General features: G+C 48.9%; 1 protein-coding gene across 5 annotated transcripts in view; it reads left to right on the top strand.

The window, feature by feature from the left end:
- LOC135912388 (chymotrypsin B-like) overlaps nucleotides 1-18,787 on the top strand; it is a 142,054-nt gene that overhangs the window by 120,857 nt on the left and 2,410 nt on the right. For all 5 annotated transcript variants that reach the window (XM_065444863.1, XM_065444856.1, XM_065444842.1 and 2 more), the window contains one exon: nucleotides 5,417-5,676. In XM_065444863.1, the coding sequence (XP_065300935.1) occupies nucleotides 5,417-5,676 (260 nt within the window). The remainder of the gene's footprint in view (nucleotides 1-5,416; nucleotides 5,677-18,787) is intronic.

The following is an 18,787-nucleotide window of genomic DNA, read 5'->3' as shown; positions in this document are numbered from 1 at the left end:
ATTTCACCGTGGACACTGTCCCCGCTGGAAATCGTGCCCTATATACCTGGAATCAGTGAGAAAAAGAAAATGCCTCAAGCAGCGACTTATCATATAGCTTTGGAATATATGCACAAAGAATACGCAGACGCAACGCACATTTTCACAGATGGCTCTACAACTCCACATCGTTCATCCTGCGGACTTTTTGTTCCCCCTACAGGGCAACGATTCTCGTTTCGTCTTGATCGAGCGACATATTCCACTTCAGCGGATCTATATGGCATTAAGGAGGCCCTTGTGTATGTCCTTCGGCAGCAGCCGCCAAAGAGATGGGTGATTTTCACAGATTCAAAAGCAGCCCTACAAAGTATGTGGAACAGGCACAAGCGTTGCAATAATCAACCTGCAGCATTTGACATCGCTTATCTTCACCACAGGGCTAAGATTGCTAGGCATTGCATAAAGTTCCAGTGGATACCTGGCCATGCCAGCATTTCGGGAAATGAAAGAGCGGATGAAGCTGCCAGAAATTGAATCCAATACCGCAAGCTCAAAAGAACATTTTTTACAAAAGCCGACACTTCAAACATGGCAAAAAAATATGCCTATCAAGAAAAAGACCGCATCTCGAATCTGCCGCTTCACCAAGATAACTTCCTGCGTTACATTGACCCAGGAATGAGACCGAAAATTCCACGAAGAGTTCCTCGACTTTTAGAGACGTTGTACCATCGTCTTCGACAGAACGTGGCATACACGAACAATTATCTGTACCACATAGGGCTTACCACTAACCCATACTGTGATAACTGTCGCAACCTAGAGACAACTGAGCACATATTACCAGAATGCCCCACGTACCACGACGAGAGACAATTTTTTGAGCAACAAATTGACATGATTTGCCACGAACCGCTAACGTTACCGAGCATCTTAGGTCCAATGCCCGGCTCTTCAAAACAGCGACAGGTTTTGGATTTATTGTTCAAATACCTATCAGAAATTGGTCTAATAGGAAAGCTTTAAAAATTGCACCCTTCATATACAAAAGCCTAAATTTACCCGCCATATCACCTGTAAATATTAGTATCAGGTCCACTCGGACATTTCATATTTATTTTTCTCCTCACAACATAATAGGTTTCAGGCCCGGCCTCTCCACCCAGGACGCCATGAAGCTTATAAAGATCCAAATCCTGGAACGCTGCACTCTGGACACGAGAGCCATCCTTGGTTGGGACTTGGAGAAGGCCTTTGATAACATCCGTCATGAGTTCGTTCTCGACGCTATCTCCAAGCTCGACCTGGGCTCGTCCTTCAATGCCTTCGTCAGGTCTTTCTTGAGCAAACGATGCGCCATCCTCAAGGCTGGAGATTTGGAATCGGAGAAAATGGAGCTGAGCAGAAGAGGCACACCCTACGGGTCAGTCATCTCACCACTCCTCTTCAACATCGCAATGGTCTACCTCTCAAGGTATCTAGGCAAGGTCCAGGGCATCGGTCCCACGATCTACGCGGACGACATCACTGTCTGGTGCACGGGTGGCAGTGACCGACAAGTCGAAGCCGCTCTCCAGGAAGCTGTCGACACTACAGAGCGCTTTCTAACCGACACGGGACTCCGGTGCTCCCCGAAGAAATCGGAGCTCCTTCTCTACAGCCCAAGTAGAAAGGGCCGCAAGCCACAGAACTGGAAACCCCCCACTGAAATTGACATTAATCTCTACACCAATTGCGGAGATCCCATTCCCTAAGTCGCGTCCATTCGAATCTTGGGAATGACACTCGAAGGGACAGGCACAAATAGCATCACCATTCACAAACTAGCAAAGAAGACGGATAGCGTCATCGGTCTAATCATCGGTCCCACGTAGATCGTGGGACCGATGCCCTGGACCTTGCCAGATGGAGAGGCCTGATTGAAGAGAATCTGTTAAGGCTAGTCCACGCTTTCTTGTTGTGCCATTTTACGTACGTAGCGGCCATGCACGTCTGGAAGAGGGCCGAGCGAGACAAGCTAAATGCCATGATAAGGAGGGGGATCAAGAACGCGCTCGGACTACCAAACTACACACGCACCGACCGACTCCTGCAGTTGGGTATTCATGATACCCTGGAAGAGGTTGCAGAAGCACAAGAAAGGGCACAGATTCTCAGGCTCTCCGGCACCAGGGCGAGCAGACGACTCCTAACTGAGATGGGCGTCCCCCCGGCCACTGTCGAAGACGCCTACCAGGGCCTTCTGAAAGAGCAGAAAGATAACATCATCATATCGCCCGCTCCGCGCAATATGCATCCCCAGCGCAAAGTAGAAAGAAGGGAGGCCAGAGCGGTGGCGCTCCTACGCCGCGCAACAGAACTCCCTGGCGGCAGCTACTTCGTTGACGCAGCCCAGTATGGTAACAGCAACAATTTCACGGTAGTGTCAATCAACCACAGGGGTTCGACCGTTAACGCCGCTTCGGTACGAAGCACGTCGTCGCGTGCGGCCGAGCAAGTGGCCATTGCCTTGGCCCTCCTGGACGACGGACATGCCAATATCTTTAGCGACACGGCGCCAACGCCTTCAGCGTTGGCGCCGTGTGTAAGGAAGCCTGTCACATCCTCGACGGCAAAAGCATCGCCACCCACACTCTCACGTGGTTCCCCGCTCACATGGGATCCATCATGGGAGGCCCCACAAACCTCAACGAGCTGGCCCACTACAAGGCGCAAGGTCTCGCTTTCCGCGACCATGGAGAACTTCAACACCGGCCCGCAGTGGTGGAGAACAGAGATAAACCAACCACATACAACTAAATTGCGCAGCACTTTTATCTCGGCAGGAGAGACTTTCCCCTTCCACACAAGAAGTTAAATAGAGCGCAGGCATTGACCCTCAGATTATTGCAAACAGGCTCATATCCCAACCCGGCTTTATTCCATAAAATTTATCCCGACACCTATGCCACTAGTTCTTGCAGGCACTGCAATGACATCGCTAGCCTAGACCACATGCTCTGGCGTTGCCCCTCGTTAGGAGGCACAGAACAAATCAACGAGGACAAGTGGCTCTCCGCTATCAAGAGCCCCGATGCCGGGACGCAACTATGGGCTGTCCAGAGGGCCCACGATGCGGCGGTCGGGCAAGGCCTGACTGTCCCAACGTGGGAGCGGCCCGCAGCGCGCTGTGGCGTACCTCAGGACCTTATTAAAGTTTTGCATCCATCCGTCCATCCATTCCCCATCCCTATACAGAGTAGCATGCCAGCGGTTATATACGCGCCAGCAAAATTCTCTGCCAACAAGATGTGCCATTTTCTGTTGGCAGAATGACGAGATGTCTCGCCTGGTCTGCTCGCTCCTTTACCTATTGATAAACGGCAGCTAACGGGAAGTTTCGAGGTAGTATTCATTGCAGTGAGGAATGTCTCAATAAACTCGTTTAGCCATTTCAACGGTGAATACTTGTACGTTTATATTGGCGCTTAGTCGAGCTGCTGATCATGCTTGGCAACGATTATGATAAATGCTTACTGTAGTTATCAGCAACTCATTACAAATGAGTCACATACGTGCCGCAGCTGACGCTGCTGTGCCTCGAGATTACAGACGTGACAGGTTACATGGTACTAAATTGGCGGTGATAGTGTGGATTAAAGGATTGTTTCGGAATACACCGGACATGGAGCTAATAAATTTGTGGAGTGGACAAACGCACATATACTTTCGCAGAAGAATATGTAGATTGACAATTGTACTTTGCTGAATTAATTTAGGGCTGAGAAAGCTAGCTCTTGAAAAACGCCATCTCGTATTATAACAATGTAGCTCTTATTTTGATACACTACTTCTACAAGGTTATGTTACACAAAGCATTCTACAGCTTTCCCTCTGCCTACAGGTAGACCTTTCCTCAGCGTTTACGCCCTCAGACATGCGAAATGTATGCCTCGTTGGGGACGGGACGACACGGAGACCAAAGTGCCAGGTTGCACTAAGGATGAGCAAAACGATAACAAGGTGAAAGCGGGAGCCCGCTTTCACCTCGTTCTCGTTTCTTGTTCTCATCGCCCTTAATTTCCGTCTCCCGCCTTCCCCTTGCTTCCCCAGGTTGCAACGAGGTGGCGCAGAATCCGTCGCTGTCTGTTTGAGACGGACTAATGAACATTTATAACGTTTTCATATCGCTTTGTAAACTTGCGCCCCAGGAATACATGTATGAAATATTTATTTGCATTTAAACGGAATTTGCGTTTCTTCTTACAGTAGTTTCAGGGAACGTGACGTTTTATTGAATTATCACTGAATGAGTGAATCAGTGCCCCGTGTTTCGGAGGTTTCTTCCACGTCGTTTATGTTACCTTCCTTTCATATGTGACCAACTTGTATCATTAAGTCACTCTGCAACTTTTCTAACCTTCGTTGTCTCCAATACATGTACAATGACACGCCGCTATTGTGGAGGGCTTTTTCCCTGCAAATACGTGCGGCGCCGGCTTCAAACCTATGCGTCCTTTCACTTTGCTTAAGACCCTCTCGCCTTTTGTAAACATAGGCCCTCGAGAGCGTCGGCTTCGTCCACGACCGTAGCTGCCTAAATATAGCGGGCAAAAAGAAAAACACAACGGAGAGTAGCAGGAGGCCGTACAAACAGGAACGCGCATCTTTTGAACACTTTTACCCTGTACATATACACACATTTTTTAACGTTCCCGTATATTATACCAAAAATTACGAGTGTTAGTCTAGAGGCACCATGCAAATTTATTTTATCCGGGAAAGTAAAAACAGACATTCTGTACACAGAAAAAAATAAAAATGGGCTTTTTATTCGGGTGTAATATACTTTTAGAACACATGACCGGAAGTTGTTCGAGCCGCTGAGTCGTTGCTGTTGTTGTACGCCAATAAATAATCATACACATACACAGTAAGCGTCATTAGCAGCAAAATAAGTTGGCCGTGGCTGTGAAAGGGCAGCTTAGTACGGAGTGAATAACCGTGGTAATCTATCCACAAATACATGCTTGCGCCGTTTATTGAGACAAAAACGAAACAAAATGTAGACAACGTGACTGGTTGAGTGTAGCACTGTATATGTTCTTCGTGAGGATCATCAGCTGGCGCTGCCTTCTCTACGTTTTTATTTGCTACTGTATTCTGCGTGCAAATCGATTTTTTTTTTCGCACATAAGATTAGAAAAAATTGCTAGCCACCAAAATTAGTGCGAGCGGGTAAACTTTGCATCAAGGTTCTGGCTGCTTTTATATGTATCATCCCAACTGCTTTACTATTTATTTATTATTATTGTCTTTTTTTGACGGCGGCACTGGCGCATCATTTGCAAGGATGGGTATACTTCAGTATTTTTTATCAGTGGTATTGCTGTGGGAAGCACATGAAAGAATGACTAACTTGACATCGCTACAACATTCTGGTGGAAAATTGCAGGAAGATGCGACCCGTGTACACGGTGTACTACGGATCTGCCGTGTGGAACGATCAGAAGCCGACGGGCGTGGTCCGTGCAGTTCGGCATCCCGAGTGCCGATCGTTCGGGCGGGGAAGGAGGCTCGTCAACGACGTGGCCGTGCTAGAAATCGAGCAAGCCTTCCCTGCAATGCTCGATGCTGTTTCCCTGCCCAAAGATCTAGGCAACATCACCGGGCACGTGGTGGAGACGGCTGGGTGGGGCAACACGGACGAGGAACGTGAGTGCCACTCGCAATATATGCGCGTCTACGGCCACGTTGAGAAGTCTAATCGTTCACTTTAAGGGCTAACTGCACTGAAGATTCCTTTCCGCTACATTGGTTACATTGGTTACAAGCAGGAATCCCTGGAACCTTGCAGGATTGGTGATTATATAATTTTCGCATTAGCAGCCTGCTGGCAGCACCTACGCAGACGGCGCGTGCACATGGTGGTTGACGGCTATGACACAAGTCCCGGCGCATCCCCTTTCATATAGGAGCCGCGCGGTCTGCGCCGTGCATCACTTCCGCCGCATGGTAATAAGGACGTTATGTTTTTTCAGCTTCGCTGTCGAAAGCAGATTTCCCTCCCACTCCCCCAGCCCCTCCCATCTTTCTGTAGCGTTTCCACAACAGGAGCAGCGAGCCAAAGCGATAAGTTCTTTTATTTCATATTTCGCCCATTTTTTTTGTTTTTTCGAAGTGTTAGGTAAGCTGAGCAATCTTCATAAATTATTTTTCATATTTTCCAGTTTTTAAGGCGTTTTGCTTAGAGATAAGTAACTAACGAATAGTATTTTTACCTCAAGTAGGGTTACCCTGTACTGCGCCTTTTTAGTACGTGATGATGACTGGTACTAAGAGGAACCCATGCATGCGCTGTTCTGAGTGCGAGAGCTATTACGCGTTGGCAGAAACGCGGTTTAGCCAGTACCATATATACGCCAACGGTGCAGCTTTTACCTGTAGGATGTGCGTGCTAGGATGGGTTGCAGCTAGACTGTCTTGACCAGGAGAAAGACAAGCTAGCTAAGCCGGTGGGAATGCTAGAAAAGAGACTCAAAAGTGAGCAGAAGTGGAGTAAGGAAGTAAAAAAAAAGAAAACTAGCCAACGTAGAAATGAAGCTAAAGGCCACCATTCCGCAAAGCAATGGTGAACGCCTCGATGCCATCACCGCGAACGTCGCTAGCTCCGAAGCGAGAACAGCTAAGCAAGCCAAAGCCACCACGCTGGAAAGCAGTGGCGGAAACGTCAGCAGAAGTCACGCACTGGCTACCATTGACCGCGGAAGAAGACACCGAAGCAAAGGGCATAAGAGAAAAGGTGAGGACATCGTTGTCTAAGGTGCAGCTTTCGGCGGCCAGAAGATGGAAAAGCGTCGAGTTGTAATTGTTGTGATTTCCAACCTGCGTAAAGCAGACCCGGCGATAATGAGAGGGTTGGTGCAGGCGAACGAGACCATGTTAGAGCACTTCCAGGAGAACCATCAGGGAGGTGACAGCGAAAGCCAAGCAACAAATGTGGGACACAGTGGAGGAGAGGTACCTATAGGGGTGATACTGGAAGGAATACTTAAAGTGCAGCAAGGACGAGGGGCAGGGATCGCGAAGCAAATAGCCAAAGGGGTCACCGTTCTGCGGAATGTTTCAAAGGAAGTACTAATCGCAGTGTGCACGGAGGTTGAAAGGCAGGGGCACGCAAGTGAAAGGGCAGTGCTCGCAGTAAACAGGGAAATATGAACGGTAGCGAAGGCAATTAATTGTAGGGTCACTGACATCAACCGAGAAGCGCACCGAGGGGGCCGCGAAAGCGCTTTTGTGCGTAACGGGATGAATTTTATCGAAAGTGTAGCAACACTAGTTGGAGGCCGATTCGCGCCTCAGGCTGTGGCTTTACTTAGGCGGGCCCAAGGCAATCAGGAAGGAAGATTAAATATTGACTGCAGCGACACACCAGTAAAGAGCCGATATAAACCACAAGGATTTAGAAAAAGACGTACAAAGAATAAGTATATAGGAGGTAAAATTTGTTACACAAACATGCAAGGTGGCGCAAGCAGGAAATTAGGTGGAAATGGAAATACAGCTCAATGACGGGGCGATTAGTGTGTACGCTTTCATTTAAACGCATCTCCGAGATTTGGAGCAGCCACCTGTATTGACAGTTTTGTATGGCAAGCGTGGAACAGAATGAGTGAAGGAAAGGTGGAGGCGTAGGCATGCTAATTAGCTGATGTCTGAAGTGGCAAAGGGTAAAAGATACATGTAAGGAGCATTTAGAGGTTAGCGGCCCACGGCAAGGCAAAAAGACGTTGCTGGGGTAGTTTACCAATGGAAAGAAATCGATAGCGGAGATAAAAATAACGAATTGATTGATCGCATTCGAAGCACTGCAAAAAGTTGAAGAACTCGGGCCGGGTGACATTAGGGGGATATGTGAATGCTCACGTGGAGGATTTATAAATGGATATGCTAATCACAACGGTTGTTTAGTACTGGATCTGATCGATGAACAGAGCGGTATAGCAGTTAACAGGGATTAAATGTTTCATTGACAAGTAACGTGGCAATGCGGAAACAGCCATTCACGTATAGACTAAGCCTTAGGCATAGAAATAGCCTATGAACTACTAGACCAAATTATAATAGACGAACATGAAAAGCTAGCCAGGATAGCGACCATAGGCGTTTAACATTAAAGTTTGAGGAAGATGCTAATGCAGAACACGAACCGACAGCATCACAATTTGTAAACATAAATGAAGAGCAAATAATCGAGTTTTTTACCAAAACATAGAGAACAAAACGGAGGCTTTTCCTAGAGCAGTCTGGGAATTGAAGCAACTAGGCCTTACGCAGCAGGAAATAAGACACGACAAAAAAAATTGTTGGTTTGGAAAGAAGAAACCACGTAAGTGGTGGAACAAGGAAACAATGGAAGCTATATAGAAAAGTGTGAGCAGCCATCCAGAGATTATAGAGATGCCAAAAAGGTGGGATTACACGAAGGGATGCTCCTTAGGTGGAACAAATTCTGGGAAAAGAAAAGGGTGGCGAGTGAGCGAGTGCAAGAGAAAGTTAAATGCGCAAGTGAACGTCGGGAGCATAATATTCGCAAAACAGACAAACGCGCCCCAGAAAGATTCTGGGACCATATAAGAGCACTCGGAACTCCAACTAAAATTCACAAGTGGCTAGAAGGGATGAAGACGGTAACATCTGCGAAGGAGGCGATGCGTAGTGGTACATCAGACCCTTTATTAGGGACAACATCGGCACGAAAGAAAGCGTAGTTGATACTCAAAGAGATCCACCAGCAACAGAAAAGCCTGAAAGATAGAAATTTATTACAAAAAACTTTTACTAAAAACAAGCAGAAGAAAATGTTCTTAATACCACAGCAGCAGGACCCAATGAAATGGCACTACAGCTAATCGAAAACCTCGGTCCAAAGAGCGAGAAACTGCTGACTAGGGCCATAGATCAACTGATGAGAAATCAGTATCGTATCGTATATAGGATCAGTATCGTATACACGAAGTGCTTGACATTGTTACTGGGGCTAGGGGAAGGCGCTCCCTGTAGGGCTGGATAAAATCTTGAACAATACCCGCAGCTGATTCTCTTCCATCGATGTCAGAAACAACGATCGCTGTGTAGAGGCACCTTTTTAATTGGCAGACAAGCACATAATGGACCTCCTCCTGGTCTTTTTTACTCCTGATCTATTTACACTATCGTTATGGTAACAGACGCCTGCAAACTTTCACGTTCCTTGAAATGGTTGGCCAATATGTAATGTAATGTAATACAGAGCTGCGTAATATTCAGTCTAAAATGCTGTTTGTGTCTTACAATCGCAAAAATTGGTGTATGTATGACATATATATATATATCAGACAGACAGATACATGTGCATTTAGCGGTCAAGAATTTCTGTCTGTACCAGATATGTCAATGATTGCACTAAGACAATAATTGAGTAGCAGCTCTTACCGAACCTATGAAGGCCGTGCATAATTGCTTCTGGGAGAGACAGAAAGGAAGGCAGAGACAAATATGTTGTGGATGAGAGTAGCCAAAAGGAACGGGAAATTAAATTCACAAAATATATACCGAGAGAGAGGGCTTCAGGCTAGATGGCAGAACAACATGACTGCTACTCTGATCGTCATCTTCACCGTCTTTCTAGCACATTCTTCCATGCTTCGCAGGATGCGTGCTTTAGTGCACGGGAATAGCACGTAACATATAACCCCCGACAGCAAGAGGACCGTGTCGGCGCTTAAGGAGCAGTAGCATTGTGTCCGGCAACATAAGGCTTAAATCGGGAAAGGTGCCCGATATCAGTGGTGGACGCGGCAGATGATTGACTGTCCAATGAGGCGATCTCGTACGTAGCGTCAGTGATCTGTCATAGGACGTTGTAAGGCCCAGAGTAGTGGGAAAGAACCTTAGACGACAAGCCAACGTGGCAGCAAGGCATCCAGAGAAGGACCAAAGAGCCCGGAGAGTAATTAACGACTCTGTCATGGTGATCGTAGTGGGCCTTCTGGGACAGGTGGGAGGCATAAAGACGTTCCCTTGCAATCTGACAAGCCGTTACAGCCCGAGAACCTGCACCGCTGGCGCAGTATGTAGCAGGGTGCACAGTTGATGGCAAAAGAGTCTCGAAGGGCAACGTGGGATGGCGGCCAAACAAGAGATAAAAGGGGGAAAAGTCAGTGGTGTCATGGCGTGGCGAGTGTAGGGAGAGAGAGAGAGAGAGAGGAAGGCAAAGGAAATAGAGGGAGGTTAACCAGAGATTATCTCCGGTTGGCTACCCTGTACTGGGGGAGGGGAAAGGGGATTCAATAGGTGAGAAAGAAAGAAGGGTAAAAAAGAAAGAAAAAAAAACACCTAAGCACACACACGCACGTACACACGAACTATTTCTGTGGGCACTGTCACGCAGCCCGCAAAGGCATTCCTAGTCTTACGCAGTGTCACCGTACAGTCCTGCGCCACACAGTGTACTGTCACAATTTGTCAGAAAGTCCCGTGTCTTTCAAGTATCGCAGCAGTGCCTTCATAGCGGATCGCGCTGATGTTCGCGTAGGCCAGGTTCCAAGGATCTTGTTTTCTGTCATTGGGCGCTTGTCCAGTTTGTCTAAGGTGGCTGAGAGGACAGTTCTTTGTGGGTTAAAACGAGAGCACTGACAAAGAAGATGCTGGATCGTTTCGTTGCACCCGCAGAAGTCACACAGTGGGCTGTTGGCCATTCGGATAAGGAAAGAGTAGGCATTTGAAAATGCTACTCCAAGCCATAGACGGACAAGAAGGGTGTAGTCACGTCGTGGAAGCTCGGGCGGAATATGGAGCTGTAAATTAGGGTCCAGAGTATGGAGGCGTGCACTTGTGAAATCGGATGAATTCCATTGGGCTAATGTCAGGTCACGCGCAAGTGCAGCAAGTTTTTTCGCTGCGCCGGCTCTGGAAAGAGGAATGGCAACGCAGTTGGCGCCGTCGTGGGCAGATCAGGGAGCTGCGTCTGCTCGATCATTGCCATGTATGCCACAGTGACTAGGCAACCACAGGTATATTATATCGTGTCCTTCGTCACCTAGTCGATGGTGGACTTCTCTGATCTCTGCGAGGAGCTGCTCATGTGATCCATGGCGCAGTGCTGAGAGTACACTCTTTAGGGCTGCCTTGGAATCACAAAAGATTGACCATGCGTGGGATGGTTCCTCCTTAACGAAATGAAGAGCCGCACGCAGGGCTACCAGTTCAGCAGCTGTCGTTGATGATACATGTGACGTCTTTAGCTGTATCTTGACGGCTCTTCTTGGTATCACCACAGCGGCAGCTGCGCTTGCAGATGTGACTGAACCATCGATGTAAACGTGTACGCAGCCACTGTGCACCTCATGTAAAAGTTCTAACGTGGCCTGCTTAAGGGCAAACGATGGCATGTTGGCTTTCTTCATGATTCCTGGGATCGTGAGGCGTATGTCAGGTCTGTGCCGGCACCATAAAGGTAAGGATGGTCTTGCTGCAGGCATGTAGTTCGATGTCAATGAGGTACGATTGGCATCAATTAAACGACTGAAAGTTGTGTGTGGCCTTTCTGTGGGTAGACGGCAAGATGGTGCGAAAGTAATCGGGCAACGTGCCGAATATGCGCCCTGAGAACGTCGGTTGCCAAGTACGTTGATATTGGGTGATCTCGAGCTATGAGAATCGTTGCCGCTGTAGACGCACACCTCGGAAGACCGAGACACGTCCTTAAGGCTTGAGCTTGTAGACCCTGGAGTACACGCAGGTTTGTTTTGCAGGTGTTCCCAAGCGAGTGTAGGGAAATGTCACATAGGGCAAGGTGCTGTCCCAATCACGGTGGTCTGCGGAAACGTAGATGAAGAGCATTATGGTCAGCGTGTGGTTGACGCGCTCGGTAAGCCCAATGGTTTCCTGATGGTGGGCAGTGGTTAGCTTATGACGTATGGAACACGAAGGAAGAGTGTAGTCGACGACTTGGGACAGAAATGAGCGACCACGGTCGGTCAGCAGCTGTCGGGGAGCGCCGTTCTGAAGAATAACGTCGTAAAAGAGAAATTCCGCAACATCTGTGACACAGCTTGTCGGCAGTGCCCTGTAGTCCGCAGCTACGGCAATCCACTTGCTTCCAGTCGGGGATGTTGGGAATGGCCCGATGAGATCAAGGCTGACGCGGTAGGACGGGGCACCAAAAATGACTATAGTCTGAAGACGACCGACTGGCGACAAGGATGGATTCTTGTGGCGCTGGCAGGACTCACAAGGAGCAACGTATCGGCGCAAAGAGCGTTGGAGGCGTGGCCAGAAGAACCAATGCCGAACGCGATCGTACGTGCGAGTTGCTCCGAGATGTCCAGCGGTTAGGGTGGCATGAAGCTGTTTGAGAACAGTGGAACGGAATGTTTCGGGAACAATCAGTAAAAGCTCTGGGCCATCGGAGCTGGTGTTGCGTCTGTATTGTAAGATTCCAGCACGAAGCACGAATATTCATAGGGACGGGGCAGATAGATGAGAGCGTAAGCGCTGGATAATTGATCGCAAAATTGGCATCGTGGAGCTGTTGACTGCGTATGGCGGTTAAAACGGATATCGTGAAAACACAGGCGTCCGAATCGTGCGCTGACAAGTCGGGATGATCCACTGGATGACGGGACGGGCAGTCCGCCCTCTTGTTCAGCCTGCCAGACTTGTAAGCGACGTCAAAGCTGTATTGCAATTTCAGTGCCCAGGGACTAAGTCGTCCCTGGGCACTTGAGAAAAGACAGCCAAGAAAGCGCATGGTGGTCTGTGTTGACAGAAAATGTGCGGCCGAATAAGTATGGTCGAAACTTGCCGACAGCCCAAACTAGTGCTAGGCACTTGCGGTCGGTGATCGAAAATGTGCACCCTGAAGAGAAAAGGCGACTGGCATAGGCCATGGCGTGGTCTCGTCCTTGATGCTGCTGGGCGAGAGCAGCGCCGACGCCATGGCCACTGGCATCGGTTCGATGTTGAGTGGGGGCTGGTGGGTCAAAATGGGCCAAGATGGGTGATGACGTAAGTACACTCATGAGCGTGTGAAACGCGGTGGCTTGTTCAGGACTACCAGAAAATGAAGTTTCCTTCTTCAAGAGGTGCGTGGGTGGAAGGGCAACGTTGGCGAAGTTCTTGACGAAACGTCGAAAATAGAAGCTCAAGCTGACAAATATCCGTACGTGTTTCGTGGACCGTGGCATAGGGATACGTGCCAGTATCCTGACCTCAGGTCGATAGAAGTGAAGTAGGCAGAGCCATGTAGAAAGTCGAGAGCGTCATGGGTTCACGGCATAGGGTAGACGTGCTTGCACGCTGCTTTGTTTAAGTGGCGGTAGTCTACGAATAAGCGCCAGCTGCCATCTTTCTTGACAAGGATCACTGGTGATGCCTATGGACTGCATGAAGGTTCAGTGACGTCCTTGGAGATCATCTTGTTGACTTCACGCTGTACCGCTTCTCGCTTGGCATAGGACATGCAATAAGGACGTCGTCTGATTGAGCTGGCGTCCCCAGTATTGACCTTATGAGTGACCACAGATGTCCGTCCCAAAGGACGGTCATTATAGTCAAAGGATGTCGCGTTAGGACTTCAATATCCGCCTCATGTTTGCTGTCTGAATAGGAAGGAGGTCAGACGCTATCATCTTGTCAATATCACCGTCGACGATATTGTGCGAGGAAGGGGAAGGGGCAGGACAAAGAAGTGTCGGTGACCAATGCAGAACTGGCACACTCATCGATAGAAGAGGTGTGGGCTAGAGTCATGTCGCCTGGTATGAACAGCGTCCACCACCTAAAGATGAATGTGGGTAGAAACGTTCGATTACCCGTAACTCTGATAAGGTTGTGAGGAAGAGCAACCTTTTTGGCGAATAAGACATCAACGAGTGTGGTAAAGATGTAATCGCGTAACGAATGGGAGAAAAAGACCGCAAGATCTCAAATATAACAGCTTGAAGAGGTAGACGAACGTAATCCACTGAGCACAAACGCTGTTGGCAACCAGTAGAAACGCCATAGGAGCACGGTAGGTCTACCTGAAGCAAGCCCGTTCAACAATCAATAAGCGCAGAATGCACAGATGTAAAATCCATACCAAGGATGAGATCATGGGAGCATTTCTCGAGTCGGCAAGTAGTATGCTTGTGGATCGGTCAGCTACACTTATTCGAGTGGAGCACATCCCTAATACTGGAAACGTTCCGCCATCGGCGACACGAATGAATGGTACTGTGGATGGTGTTAGAATCTTCTTAATGCGGCGACGAAGCTTCGAATTCATCCCTGATATTTGAGCCCCAGTACCACTAGAGCAACTACATGTGCGTCATCCAGTTTAACATCTATCAGGTTCCTTCTGGTCTGCAGTGTGGTCAGAGGACTTGGCAGGCTAGTTGGCGATGCAGCACCACCTCTGGGAGCTGCATCGTCAATTTTTCCCGATGCAGTCGATCAATCGGCGACTAAGGGCAGCAGAATTGGGACGAGGGAAGTTATTGGCCACGCGACAGTGGCGGACAGGGTTAGTGATCACGTGGGGATGGTGAACTGCGATACGGCATGGAGGGAGCGTCGTCGCCGGTGGTTTGGGGAGCCTCGCGGTAGGGCTGAAATCGGCCATGATCCATGTTGGGTCGATGGTTGTATCCATAGAGCGCCTGATACCAATACAACCAATGTTACAATGGGGGGCCACGTGTCCAGTACGACGGCAGATAAAGCAAATTGGACGGTCATTAGCTGTCCTTCACTCGGCTGGGTTGCGAGTATGGAACGGCGGCCTTTGGCCTTGGGCGTGCGAAAGTGAGGAACGGTGGTCAATCAGCTGGTAAGAAGCTGCGGCACGCACAGAGTTCAGGCCAGAATTGGAGAGCTCCTCATGAACGACAGCTTGGACTAGTGGCACCATCTGGAAGCTATGGTCACAGGTATGGCAACACGCAGACGCAGGCGATAAAGCGTCAAGTTCACGTCGGATGATATTCACGTTTTTTACCGTCAGCGGCGCCGATGGCTCAGGTACGTCTTTGCACGACCGCGTTGCTGCCGCGTTCGCAAGTCGAGCGAAATGATGGGCAATGCGTCGACATTTGGTGGCCTCAAAGCGCTTGCACTTTTGGATGATGGCATCGACGGCGTCGCAGTCTTTGCAGATTAGCAGATTGAAGGCATGATCTACTATGCCCTTTAACACGTGGCCCACTTGCTCAGACTGCGTTATGCCGTCGCCGACTTTGCGGCAGAGGGCAAGCACGCCCTGTATATAACACAGGCATGACTCTGTGGCTGCCGGTGCACGACATGCCAGTTCCTTCTTTTCTGCTGCTTTTCTAGCTGCATACTTGCCGAGCAGGCAACGCATCTCTTCCTTGCATGCATTGCAGCTCCCAATATCGACTTCGTTATTCTCAAACCGCATCTTGGCTGTTCCTTTGAGGTAAAATAAAATGTTTGCCAACATGATGGTCTGATGCCAGTGATTGTTCTTAATTGCACGCTCGTACAGCGGCAGCCAGTCCTCGATGTCGGCGTTGTCAGTCCCGCAGAATGTGCCTGGTTCTTTTAGCGGAGTCAGCATGACCATTGTCGTTGTAGTCGCCTCGATGGGCGCCGACGCCTCTTCTGCCATCGTGGAGAAAGCCAAGCGTCGGCTGCTGTGGAGCTCCGTTGTACCATGTGGGTACCCCGAGCCTCACACCAAAATGCCACGGGGATGATAGTAGCCAAAAGGGATGCAAATTGTATTTACAAGAAATATACACAGAAAGACGGCTGCAGGCTAGATGTCAGAACAACAGCACAAGCTCTTCTCTGATCGTCGTCTTTCCCGTCTTTCTAGCGCATTCTTCCATGATCGACAGGATACATGCTTCCGTGCGCGGGAATTAGGCGTAACAATATTTCATGAGCAAAGCTCAGAAGTCGGACTTCAAATAGATGTGCGCACATTCGCAACAAAGCTGCCGTGTTCAGATGATCGAACAGTAGCTGCAGGACGTCGATTGTGCGAAGGACGTAATTAACCCATGTGCATGTATTCATTCCTGCGGGAAATAGACCCTGCCAATTCTCGTGTGCAAATATGCGTGGCCTGTTGAAGCTTGTTTCTTTCGACAAAAATATCGGTTACGTGTAATTGGTTGCCGAAAAAAAATGTGATTAAATTACAGTGAGCGTTAACGAGTAATCAAAATGTTGGTGAAATTGCAAAATTGCCTAAATAGAAACGTTCTGATTAGAAGTAGCTGTTTGCTTGAATTTCATTATGTACAAGTCTCTTCCCGGGGGCAGTACCATAAAGCAGCCTTGGTGCATGCACGCATCATACATCATGCGTTTTGGCAATTGCAATATGTTGTGTGGCAACAAATGCTTCAATGATAATGACATCAAGGTGGAAATAATTCATGATGGTCAAAGAGAGTTACTGGATAGCAGCGCACACACAAGTCGCACATGGCCACTGAACCAAGTCGTCGACAATAAAGCTCCTTCAAGAGGGCACACGCTCACTCACGTAGAAGTAACCAAAGTTGACTTCAACGAGGCTCGTTGAAGACCGGCACATACCCAGTGGCACAAGTTGCCGTCAAAGAGGCTCTTCGGTGAGTGAAAAATACACCGTGTCTCACACTTAGTGACCCAAGTTTGTGGGCGGTTGGTGTTGAGCCCAGTTCCATCAGCTCAGTGACCCAGTGATCGAGCTGGCGGAGAAACGGTTCGATACGAACAAAAAATTTCGCGGAGTGCATCTCCCGATGACTGTCAACGAAAATGTGTTATCATCGCATCAATATGCGATGATAACATAAATGTGCTGGCACCACCGAAACAAGTTAAGTATGAGGCGTATACTGCAGCGGAACTCGTATTTCGCGATTTCCTTAAAAGAATCGGCGCCATCGAGCGGCGCCAGCGCAAAGCCTGCGCCTGGCTTCCGAACTGCATGGTGCGCTGGTGCATGCGAATGTTGAGAGATGCGCTATGCCGGCAGCCGGGCTCCTCTCTGGCGCTATTTTCCGGACACGCTGACCATCTAGTGGCAATGCCGAGAAGTACGCGTGCGCCCTCCGAGACGACAAGCGTGGCGCGCCGGTGCTAATAAACGCACACTCGGTGGCACATACTCAGTGACCCAAGTGGCCAAGAGCTCCATTGAATAATGGCACGTACTACAAAGTGCATCCAAGGTGCAGCTCACTAAAATGTAGTCCTGAAAGGTGTTCATGAAAGCGGACCATACCTCGTGCATTTATGGCGCAGCTTGCTAATCCGTCGTTTTGGTGCTCTTGAACAACCCAGGTGACGTGAATTCAATTCCACTCTGGATCGGATAAATTCAAGAGATTTTTTTTGTCAATGTGGAGTGGCACATTCCCAGTTGCACATACCTAGCTACTCATGCTGGTGCCAAAGACGTCGTTCATTCAAGAGCGGCTTTCACCCACTGGGCCCTACACAGTGACCGAAGTTCCTATCAAAGATGTGCTTTGAAGACCCGCGCAAACCGAGTGACACATACCCAGCGCACCGAGTCGGCGTCAAACGTTTTCTATGAACACCGGAACCTACTCACTCCCAAATCTGCAGTCACCAATGTCGGCGTGAAAGGGGTTCATTGAAGAGTGGCGTGTATGTAGATACTGCCGCACACAGAGTGACCGAAGTTGGTCCGATCGCTGGTTTCGAAGCCGCTTCTCTCGGCCCTACAGCCCAATGCGTGGGCCATTCTACCACGGATTGTTGGCATGTTCTCGTGTTAAGGTATGAATATGACGAGGCTTTGTATTTATCGTACAACTAGTAGGAGCTTACTGCATGCCATCATTACTGCGCAGTGTTAGATACGGGACCTTTTCCAGAGCCCCCTTCGAGTTCACCAGACCACATCGAATCGCGCCACAGCTAATTAAGGAGCGCAGAAGCACATCTACACCATTCCCGAAGCGCGGCACGTGCAAACGAGTTGGCGTGCTACACCTCGTGCGCCGCAGGTGGAGCTATTCACTGATTGACTCTTCCTGAAAGTGTAGCGGGAGCCTGGCACGGTTCCAGGTAACGCAGGTCCCGAGCAAAGTTGCTTTGCAGCACTGAAACGTCACCCCCATCAGCCTATTGTGACGGCGCTTGCAAGCCAGGAAGGCAATACCACAGAGAGAAGTAAGCCCTCGGGCGATTGGGCCCCAAGGAGCGACCCTCTGCGCCGGGTGTGACACAATCACACGGACGCCTACCATTGGCCGAAAATGATGACACCTAAGCGGGCTCACCGATTGGCCGAACGTGACGTGACTTCGAGACACCCAAGGGTTTAAAAGCCAGAGACCGGGAGCAGCAAGAGAGCATTCCTTCATTCATCTCTTTCGAGCTTCTTGCCACGGGCCGCAGCGTCCGAGTTGCTGCCGGCCCGTAATGACTTTATGACCGATAATTTCTTTGTACTCTCACGCTAAATAATGTAAATAAACCTCCAGTTTTTCATCTCAAAGTCCTCCTCAACTTCGGCCAACTCCCGCACCCAACGGCAAGGTCCAAATATCTGGGGGACAGCAGTTGGAATTGTCCTTCAGATCGAACAGCAGTTAATTCTAACGTTTATTCTGGGTTTGCGCACCGCGTTGATATCATTTCTATTGTGTCGTCTTAGATCAGCTGAGTTACCACTAATGCTTACTTCATGAGTGCAACGACACTTCTTTTGTATTTCGTCAAAAGCCTGCTTAGACGCAGAGGTAGTCGCATGTGAGATTGTAGATTTAGTATATACTACTCAATTATATCTCTCTAGATTGCAGAA

The sequence above is a fragment of the Dermacentor albipictus genome, chromosome 1, assembly GCF_038994185.2.
Source record: "Dermacentor albipictus isolate Rhodes 1998 colony chromosome 1, USDA_Dalb.pri_finalv2, whole genome shotgun sequence".
NCBI lineage: Eukaryota > Metazoa > Arthropoda > Arachnida > Ixodida > Ixodidae > Dermacentor > Dermacentor albipictus.
The sequence above is the reverse complement of the archived record's forward strand: the minus strand, read 5'-3'. Positions and strand labels throughout refer to the sequence as shown.